At 32.0% G+C, this 11,196-nt stretch overlaps 2 protein-coding genes across 2 annotated transcripts in view; one reads left to right on the top strand and one right to left on the bottom strand.

Annotated features, from left to right (window-relative positions):
* The window catches only part of LOC107449950 (uncharacterized), a 246,812-nt gene that overhangs the window by 75,179 nt on the left and 160,437 nt on the right, over positions 1 to 11,196 (top strand). The gene's annotated exons all lie outside the window — the stretch shown is intronic.
* LOC107447942 (aldo-keto reductase family 1 member A1) overlaps positions 1 to 11,196 on the bottom strand; it is a 36,016-nt gene that overhangs the window by 20,606 nt on the left and 4,214 nt on the right. The window contains exons 2-4 of the mRNA XM_071185047.1: positions 8,636 to 8,806; positions 5,887 to 6,003; positions 2,585 to 2,674 (exon numbers count right to left, since the gene is read on the bottom strand). Of these exons, the coding sequence (XP_071041148.1) occupies positions 2,585 to 2,674; positions 5,887 to 6,003; positions 8,636 to 8,806 (378 nt within the window). The remainder of the gene's footprint in view (positions 1 to 2,584; positions 2,675 to 5,886; positions 6,004 to 8,635; positions 8,807 to 11,196) is intronic.

The raw sequence follows: 11,196 nt of genomic DNA, 5'->3' as shown, positions 1-11,196 counted from the left end.
GATATATCGATTTATAGCCCAGTCCTACTCAAAACTATTATCACCCCACCCACAAATAAACTGCAAAAGAAAGAGTTTGCTATGAGTTTTATCTGTCTAAAATTTTTAAAAGTGGTAGCAGAAATGAGATAAATCTAGATATTTTAAGTTACCAATAAGATTTTAATTTAACGGAAATCTACATAGGGGCAAAAAAAATACCTTAGGAATAATTTCGTAATTCTCAAATGAAAGCTAAATTTAAGTATTCTTCAGTAGTTTTGAAAAATCTTAACTATTACTAATTTATTTTGTCCAGGTCGTGGGAACCCTATCTTTCTTACCCAGATTGTCTCCACCCTTAGAATGTCTGTATGATTCACCGGCCTCGAAAGGGTTAATGTGTTCAAATGCATAGCTGTCTCAGTGCTCTCGCCTATCAATAAGGTGAACTGGGTTTGAACCCCAAAGATGACTGGTTGGTACGAATTCCGCACCTGGCTCGCACCGATCGCAGTGCTGACGTGAAATATCCTCAGTGGTAGACGGATCATGGGTTAGAGTCCCTTTGCCGTCAGATTAACAGTGGAATTTTTTCGTGGTTTTTCACTCTATGTAACGCAAATGCGGGTTAGTTCCATCAAAAAGTCCTCCACGCAGGGAAATTTCTCCTAATACTTGATCCGGAAGTTCTCTCGTCTTCTGGAATGGGTTCAAAATAAATTAAAAGGCTACGGAGTTGAACATTGGCAGCCGTAAACACAAAGTTAGGTCGGTTGTTGAACATCGGTTATAATATAAAAAAAGTAAAAGAAATGCTCAGCTGAGAGTCACGGTGGCTCAGAAGAGAGAGCGCTTGCTTCTAAAAGAGGAAACTAACATTCGAATCCAAACGGAGAAATGCTCAGCTGAGAGTCACGGTGGCTCAGAAGAGAGAGCGCTTGCTTCTAAAAGAGGAAACTAACGTTCGAATCCAAACGGAGAAATGCTAGCTGAGAGTCACGGTGGCTCAGAAGAGAGAGCGCTTGCTTCTAAAAGAGGAAACTAACGTTCGAATCCAAACGGAGGCTGGTTGATACATATTCTGCTCCCGGATCGCACCGACCTCACAGCTGACGTAAAACATCATCAATGGTAGGCGGTATTCGACGGGCTTACCGTGGGAAATTTTTATGGTTTTCCTCTTCATATAACGCAAATGCGGGCTAGTTCCATCGAAGGGTCCTCCAGGAAGGTTAATTTGTACCAATGCTTGATCCGGGAGTTTTGACATCACTGAACGTTAAAGATTTAAAAATTCATATCAAACACTACATTGTCCCAGTTCTCCAATAGTGAAAGCTATTAAGGCTCTGGCAATGTTACCAAAATTTCTGAAAGCTATAGTTTTTGGTCCATCTTTCTATAAGATTTGTTGCAAAAAGCGTAGCATATAATAATTTATATAAATATATTAATGTCCTAGTTTTGATGTCCTATTAAAATAGTATACCTATTACAATTGTTAAAACATTTGTTCTATCACTACCACTGCAAATAATTTTAAACAGAAATTGCAAAAAATGGTAACTATGCAAATAAGTTAAATGATCGAACTTATTGGAGTTCGATTCCACCATCATATTTTTTAAAGACCTACTGGAAACCTGTATCATTACCATTGATTCTTCCTACTTTAAACATTAATTATCATTTTGTAAAATATTTCTCAATGAATATACAAGTTGGAAGTCATAGGAATTAGTGTATTTAACATGTCAATTCTGATCACTTCATTTCTTAACTCTTATATAAACTGATAAGATTTTCTAAAAGAGCTAAGCTTCAAAACTAGCCTAAAGGTTTGTTCACTTCTATTTACTCGTTCGTTTATTTCTTATAAATGAAAGAATATTTTTATAAATAGTCTTAAAATTAATAATTTATAAGAATATTTAAAAGCCAAATTATATCTTTGGAATATTTCTTAAAGATTAAAGAATGTTTCTTCTAAATAGTCTTAAAATTAATAATCTATAAGAATGTTTATAAGCCAGAACTATCTCTTTGGAATACTAATTTAAAATTGAAGAATATTAAATTAAACAAAATTAAATTAAAGAATATTAAATCAAAGAAAAAGGATATTAAAGAATATTTCTTATAATTTTTTTAAAAAATTTAGAAATAATGCATGCTTCAATTAACAACCATCATCTATTTAATTTCATGAATTTTTTTAATGGAATTTTAAGTGCCGAAATTTAAAAAAAATTGATTTATATATTAATTAATGTTGCAGATTGATTAATATTACAAATATAATTTTAAAATTAGTTTTGAAATTCAATGAAAATTATGAGCAATTTGCTTTAAAATATATTATTATTCTATAACAAGGAAAAAATACAATTATTTCTAGAATATTTATAAGATGCATTTATTTTTAAAACAAATTTTTGGGTCTTTCATAAGTAATTTTTTTTTTGGAAGTTATGGATTTAAAAATAAAGTAATTCAAAGAAAAAATTTAAAATTAGCTCCGTTCTCATGCTTCACCGAGTTTTATAGTTTAATTCAAGCATTAAAAAAAAAAACAAAAACAAAAAAAAAAACATCATCTTACCTTCCAAGTTTGAGTGAGATCAACAGCAGTATCAGCATCATAGTTCCCATCGTCGTTCACAGGAAAAAAATCTCTGTCATCTTCTTGTCTCTGAAAAAAATATTGCTTTATTATTACTTAAACAACAGAAATCCCTTTTTTATGTCCTAAAAGTAAAAGCAATAGCTATAAAATAACGTTAACCTCTTATAAAAAGGCTCTTTTAACTTTTTTTTATTCTGGACGTTTGTTTAAGTTAGAAAAAGCCCAAATGACGTGCGGCATATGCTATAGATAAAATATGCAGTAGATATAAATATAATTATAATTTTCGTTTTAAAAATGTTTAATTTAATAACTTACGTGAAAAAATAAGGTGAAGTTTAGGGAATAGGACAACAATACACTATCACATTTTTTACAGTATTAAAAAGATTTATTTTTTAGGTCGTGACATGCTGTGTTTAATAAAGGAAAGCAGAACTAAAGTTTAAAAAATATTACTGCGTGTCTTCAGATAGCAAAAAATTTATTTTCCTTACAAAAATTTACGTTTACTTGACAGAATTCTCAAAGTAGTTTCAACATGCAATTGCAACTAGACAATATCGTCAGTACAGCAAACGTTCATTTTTTTACTGTCATTTATATAAATATTGTTACAAATTTTCGTTATTTTAGGAAACATTTTTCTTAGGTAGTAGCAAGGCTGAAAGTCCATTATAAATCAAGACGGAAAAGAGTAAAAACTGGTACCAAATAAATTTCATTTTTCGCTTTTTTTCGGGAATAATAAAGTATCCATAACTACCAAATTTTTTTAACGGACGCAATTTAGATAATGAATGGCTTCTTCCCCGAGAATAAATTCATAGCAGTGAATTGTTTAAACTTTTTGAATTTAGCAGTCTATGTGGTATCTAATATAGGAAAACAAGCACTTTGCTTGAGTAAATACAACAATTGAAAGAATATCTGATTCATCGAATCTAAGTTGACATATATAGATATTAACATATATTGGCACATTTAAATATAGACATAATTTGACATATATAGACATAAGTTGAGATACGGGATAACCGTATTCATACTCATATGTGGTAGTTATCTTAGCATCAGCCCCGCCAGCGGCTCTAACTAATTCATCTGAGTGGGAATGTATGATAAATCGCCGAAGCGCAATTGAATGGTGAAAGTTGGGGTTCAGTAACATTGAACAGAGAAAAAATTAAAACAAAGTAGCGAGATTAAACGAACATTTCTAAGAGAGAGAGAGGAGGTTTTTGCGACAGACTGCCTCGCTTCTCCCCGAGCTTCGCAGGTGCACAGTAGCCACATAGCCTCAGAGAAATAGGAAAAACAAATGATAATAAATGCGCAAAAATATATAGGTGAATATCGAGTGAAAAATTATAGACAAGTATTTACAAAATTTACGGGATAGAATCCCATCAGATAGGAAAAAGGCGGTTGCCGGGCTATATTGTATATTGTCTTTGATGAGCTCAAAATCAAAGTTTTTAAAGAACTTGCACACATCATAAGAATGATAGTTCGTTCATTCGTTGTAGTGGAACTGGGCGTTTGATGCCATTACGGCCCTTAGGGATAATTGTCATCATTGAAATATATCTGGGCTCCTGGGGCCGTTAGTGGTCTTTAAGGTGGTTCTTTCTGGTAATTGGAATAAAACAGGGATAATTGTAACTAATTGGCATATTAAATAAGCTTTTGAATTATTTAGAAGTAGTGGTGAGTAAAAACCCTATTAATAGACTTTATTAAACCATGACTCAAACATTAACCTCTTCGAATCTGGAGAGCCATATATGCATTCTCAGGGTGTCGATAATCGGGGTAAAAAAAGAAAAAAACTGGTAACCAAACTATTTTAATAGCAGTTTATTTGTGGGCGGGGAGTCTGCTTTATTTAATTCACCACTGCGGAGTTCGAATTAAAAATTTTATAGTTACACTCAGGGCTCGAAAAACCGCCCGTCCTCGGCGGTCAAGAATTCCCCGCGGACAACGAATTGCTCGAATCCGACGTCCGCGCGGACGGCCATTTTCTCGTTAATGTTCGTGATACATTTTCAATTTTTATTATCTTGCATGAGTCTAGCACCTCACTTCTAAAATGACCCTCAAATCTCGAAATACTGCGCATGGTGGAATTGATGTTTTCTCTGTCTGGGAGTACTGCNAAAAAAAAAAAAAAAAAAAAAAAAAAAAAAAAAAAAAAAAAAAAAACACATTGCGTACTGGTCTTAAACAAGAAGCGTTAAGCGCAATTATGAACATCCACCTAAATGGAAAACTCCTTTCAGATTTCTGTGCAGAAACCTCTGTAAATTATTGGCTTGATTGTGGAACTGGCAAACGTCATATTTGTTTCATTTAAAAAAACGCNCAAAACAAAGCAAACGTTGCCACCGGCGGAAAAGAAATACAGCCAAAATTTGGGAGCCACGTAAGAGAATTATATATAATAGATTAGAATTCCATAAATTTGGTTTTTGATTGCTTACTACTCCATAAAGCGTACCACAAAAAGTTTAGTAGTTGGCTACTCTGCTTAGTTATTTATTAGAATTGCATGCATTTAGTGTTTGATTGTTCACTACTCCATAAAGCGTACCACAAAAAGTCTAGTAGTTGGCTACTCTGCTTATTTATTTATTAGAATTGCAAAAATTTGCAGGCTTGTGTGCTCAATATAGGCTTATAAATCTTTGTCAAATAGAAGAGCAGATAGCACAATACAGAAAAGGAGAGCATGAAGATACATCTAGGGTAACAGCGGGATTTGAGCCAGCTACCTCCAAGCTTTGCACAGCGTTTCACCGGTGATACCTCTCGGCCAGGGAGGCCCCGGGTTTATCTACTTCGCTATTTTCCTATTAGCGGTAAATAACTGAGCAAAGCTCCGAAAAAATGAGAGAGGAAGAAAATAAAAAGTCCACACTTGATCAATATAAAATCTTGAGAGTTCATTCCGCTACTCTGTACGTACCTGATATATATATATACATCAGTTTGTAGTGATGGATAAAGTCTTTTAGATCTAATTTATAAAAATATTAATACGTAATCTTTGCCACAAGGAAAAAAGTATTTTCTGAATCTGCAGTAAATTTGTAGTAGTTGTAGGGTATGCTCAATAATTATAACGCAGACTAAAAAAAAAAAGAAAAAAGACTAGACTAATTTGTTATCGAATTGCCAATAGGAAATATTATGTCTAAGAGATAAATTTATCAGTTATAGTATCACACACATATGCTCCATTCGTCCATATTTTATGCAACAGCAATATTTACCTTAGAAGCAAAAGGGCAGTGGATCAAATAGAGATCGATGTAATCCAGTTGAAGATCAGTCAGAGAAACCTGGAAAAATTGCTCCACAACATCTGGCTGCATACCATTCGGAGGCAACTGAAAAACAAATATCGTTCGCAAAATAGTTAAATACTATACTTTCTTTAGGTAAAAATAACATAAAAATGAGAATAAAAAATAACATTAAAAAAATAAAATTGGTAAAGATATTGCTCAAAATAACATTTTTATTTCTACATTTTGAAGAGCTTTTCTCGAAGCCAATTTTTTTTCAAGATAACTGAATTCATAACTCGAACAGAATTTCTCCGACAGACTTAAATATAATTTTTATTTAAAAACGCAATTTTTTTCGGTAGCAAGCAGGATTTTTTAATTTTATTGAATAATATTTTCGTTATAAACTAATATAGAACGGCAACAAGTGGTAAAAATTTTAAAAATGGTAGAGAAAGTTCGAATGTAAAAATTTATTTTACCAATTTCTATCTACCTAGATGTATTTTATTTTATAACCGTCGGTGAACAGCTAACCCAATTTTGAGTTTACGACTACTAATGTTCAACTCCGTATCCTTGTAATTTTGAACCCTGTCCCGAAGACAAGAGAACTCCTGGATCAGTACCCCCAGAGGTATTGAATTGTAATGGGATCTTGGAGAACTTTGTAACCCCGACTGATTTAACGTGCACCAGTTTAATACACTGAGATTCTTCGGCCGGTTGGAATCGAGCTCGAGTCCAACGCTTTACCAACCAGGCTACCCTTGCCTACCAAGATGTATTAGATTTTATTTTATAACCGTCGTTGAACAGCCGACCCAATTTTGGGTTTACGACTACTATTGTTCAACTACTTAACCTTGTACTTTGGAATCCAATACAGAAGACAAGGGATTTCCTGGATCAAGTACCAAGATGTATTATATTTTATTTTATAACCGTCCTTGCACAGCCGATCCAATTTTTGGGTTCACGACTACTAATGTTCAACTACTTAACCTTGTAATTTTGAATCCAACCCAGAAGACAATTGAAATCCCGGATCAAGCAAATTTCTACCAAGATGTAGCTGTTAACCCAAATTGTTTTGCAGCCCTTTACGGAGCAGCAAATTTCGGTTGCAAATTTTAGCAATGCAACACCCTAGCAAATGTCACCGCGGACAGTGGATTCTTATTGAAGAGGCATAATTTATCTATTTGTATTTTTAGAGAGTTGTAGTTGCGAAAAATTTGCGAATATTTCGAAATAGTTTTACATTTCTAGTAGTTTCCAGCATTTTTTAAGTAAGTGTTGCTAGACTGGCAACATTGCGCCAAAAAGGGATTAAGATAAAGTGGAATTAGAACTTCTAAAATTTATCATTGCCTCATGGAATATTTGTCACCACTTTTTAGATTTTCTCCGGTAGTGGCCATCCTGAAATACAATATAAAACATTTTTGCAACAGCCCGTTATATGTCAGGGGGTCATTTAGGATAACGCTCCTGACTTCCAAGACAAGCTGGTACAAATCAGTCTTCATAAATTCTAGATTCCTTATAATGACAGCTCAGTGTATTAATCAATGTGCCACCGCAAATCGTTGCAAAATTTCTGGTGATTTTTTATAAAGAAAAGAACACAATAATTTTATTGAAAGTAATTATATTTTAAAAATTTCAACAATAATTATCAATTCTATTTGTAAAAACAAGGCGCAACTATGAAAATGTTTTTATTTTTTATTTTTATTTTTATATCAATAAATAGTATTTCTGGCAGTAAGTTGCTTTTTTTTCTTAGGAAGAAACCACTAAGAAAACTAAAAAAATCTTATATTCCATGCAAGCTGAAATAGTGGTCAAGTGCGTGGACATCAATTATAGTTAAAATAACTATTTTTTCTGAAACCCTGTAACAACGTCACTTTTTAAGTTAAGTTCTATATTAGAAAAATACATGAAAAATTGATTCAATTATAATTAAAAAAATAATAAGGTAGTCAAAAGCTTGTTTTTTTCTTCTTTGGAATGACTTATCTGGTAGCAATAACTCATGTTTCGAATATTAATTTCTAAAGCAAAAATTAATAAAAAGATTTTTGCATCTTCTTTATTGTAATATTAACACTATACTCTGTTGCAAGTTAAGAAAAGACCATTGCGGTATAGGATTTAAGTAATCATCCACGACTACATATAGTTATATTTTATTTCGTTATCAAACTATTCAAATATGTTTTCAAAGCAATATGAAAAGGAGACCGTGGAACGTCGTTTCAAGAGTTGGCGACGTTGATATACGTTTGCGCTTGGAATTTGTCATTCATTTGGCGTGCGCTTATCGATGCAAACAGGCTCTTTCCACAAGGATAAGGTTTTTTTCTTAACTTGAAACTGAGTAAAGTTCAGGTTAAATCAACCCTGATAACGTTGCTTAAATACTTTCTCTTTAAAAAGTTTTCTTATAGTTTGTTTATTTCAAAAGTATGCATTAATTTTATTTTGAAACAATCTTATTTGAAAATCGTGCCTTAAGCAATATTTTCTATGTAAACAAATTGTTACAAGTTTAATTTTTTCACAATAAACCAACAGAGTTTTGTGCAATCACACTTCACACGAAGAAGAGATGAGCCGTTATGAATGAACTTATTGAATTAATGCGACAATATCCTTCTGTTTCTAAACATCGTTAAGAAATTCCGTTCCTTTAAGTAAGCAACAAAATGTTCGAAATTACCTTGCTCGTTATGAATAGTTCCTCTCTTTTAATTTTTCCGCTTTTGAATAACTTCTGAAGTGCTTGTCCAAGTAAGTGCTCATTGTTGTAGGTAAAAGCCGTATCGATAAGTCGATATCCTGCATCGATTGCTGTAGAAATCACGCTATCAATATCATCACCATCTTTCGTCTGAAAGAAAAATATTTATTTATGAAACCCAATATTATTATAGTGCTGTTGATTGTTATCTTTTTTAAAAAATGATAGCTTTTAAAATTAATTTTTTATAAAACTAATATTTTGGAGAAAACAAATTAATGTTTTATTCTAAATGGAACAAAAATTAAAAATTTGTGTTTACTAATTTATGATACTTATCACTAGGTTCCGCAAACAGTTGTTGGATTGTCACCTAGTTATAGTTCTTTAAAAGCTACGTAATTAAAGCCACGTAATAAGTATCTTTATTACAAATTGTTGAATTATCTAGATTTAATAGAGGGCTTTCATGTTTGTTAAAATTGAGACAAAGTGACGAAATTATGCAAATTGAACCAAAGTGAGATAGAACATACAAATGTTTAGAAATACAAAGTGATTGCGAAAGTGTTACTATTGCGCATGCTCATTTGTACCGCTATCAGTAACGTTTGGAAAAAATTTTATTAATTTCTGACAATTCTTTCGCAGTGCTTCAATTTTCATAAACATTATATAGCCTGAGACCGCTCACGATCCTTTTCCTATCCATCTTGTAAGTAGTGACGTTGGCGCGTATAATGATTTTTATATATATATATATTATAATTATTATTACCTGCTAGATGTCAGATTAATGTCAATGCATTAGAGTTATTGTAGTGATGAGAAACATTTTGATTACATATTTTTCAAAACAAGAGACACATTTTCTGACATAAATTTTGGTTCCACTTTAATTATTTTGGTGGACTTTTTGGGTCCTGTTTGTAATATTACAATATACAGGACTGCTAGGTAAATAGAAAATAAAGTTTAATAAAAATATCTCATTTCTATTTTTTTCAGTATAAGTTTAAATAAACGGTGAAAACTGTTTTTTTTTCTTTCTTTTTTTTACCTAACAAAAAAATTTTTTTAAACCAACTTAAGAGAAAGCAGTACATTCAGACCTGCAAACCACTGCTTATTAATAGCTTTCGAAATTTTATTAGCATGAAAACCCTATCACAGCATTGTTTATGAACTTTTAAATCATTTATATGGTGTGGTGTGGAAAATAAATTTAAATTAATAAAAAAATAATACATTAAAACGTAAGCATAGAATAAGTTTTTGCAAAAAGCGTAGAAAGTTGGTAGGCCTAAGTACCCAACAATGATTTTGTTTACCATTTCCAGGTGTTACGAACACCGTTACATTAGAACATAGCTGAAATCTCAGTGCCTTGCCGCAAAGCTACATTAACTTATTCCTCAGATTTTTGAGATATATAATGGAGAATATGAGAAGTGGGAGTAGAATTGGGGGGAGGAGGGGTTGCCAAGCACCAAATAGAAAAGTCATGAGCAAGAAACCAATTGGTTGAACACATCATGAAATGGAAAGAAAATTAAACGTAATTGATATTAAATTAGATTAGAATATAATAATATTTATAGGGTTCAGAATAATATTAACATTTACGCTGATATAATAAAATATAAAAAAAATAAAGAATGTATATACAACTATTTACACGAGAATTATAAAAATCTGTCAACGATAAAGAAAAGGTATATAAGCGTTGGATAGTCCGGCAAGTACTTTGTCTGCGACTCTGTTATAGTGATGACCCAGCCGTCCTAGTAATATCACTCGTATCTGGAGTTGTTTATCACGTTAAAGTTACCAATTCATCGTCCCCAAGGCTGCGATCCATTTGGGTTGACCTCACTTCACGCTTATCACAGAGATGCCAACTTGCTCCTGACAGCAAATAAATATTTTCGAGTGGTAGCTTATTAATGTGCAGATCTTGGTTTAATAAATTCAATTTATTAGGTTTTTATCCACCACTATTTCTAGATAATTCAAATACTCATATAATTCACCACTTTCTCACCCTATAGTCGCACGATACGTTTAAAAAGTCAACAAAATTAGTCAAATATTTACAAATGTTAGTATGTAGTTGTTTACCGTTTTTTAAATTATTATGGCGCGTCCGGAGCAGTTGGCATCTCTGTTATCAAGTCTAATGCAATTAATTTAATTGTTTATTTAGAATGCTGATCAAACTCATTGTATAATAAGTTTATTAAATCTTATATAAAAAGGTAAAGTGTGAAACGTTTCACCACTTTGAATATTAAAAAAAAATTCTTGTGTAAAAATAAAGATAAGTAACTATTTTATTATCGTCTACTCATATCCGACTAAATGGTTAATGATAATTTCTAACGTTCAGTTAACTAAGAAAATATATTAATGTAAGCAAAAAAAAGAATGTTAATATATCTGTATTATGAACCATTTACCTTTCTCTAATATTAACCGGTTAACGCCCAGCGTCATATATTTAGGACAGTTCCTTTTTTCAAAGACATTCATTGTGGTGG

This window comes from Parasteatoda tepidariorum, chromosome 9 (genome assembly GCF_043381705.1).
Source record: "Parasteatoda tepidariorum isolate YZ-2023 chromosome 9, CAS_Ptep_4.0, whole genome shotgun sequence".
In the NCBI taxonomy this organism is placed as follows: Eukaryota; Metazoa; Arthropoda; class Arachnida; order Araneae; family Theridiidae; genus Parasteatoda; species Parasteatoda tepidariorum.
This window is presented reverse-complemented; position numbering and strand designations above follow the sequence as displayed.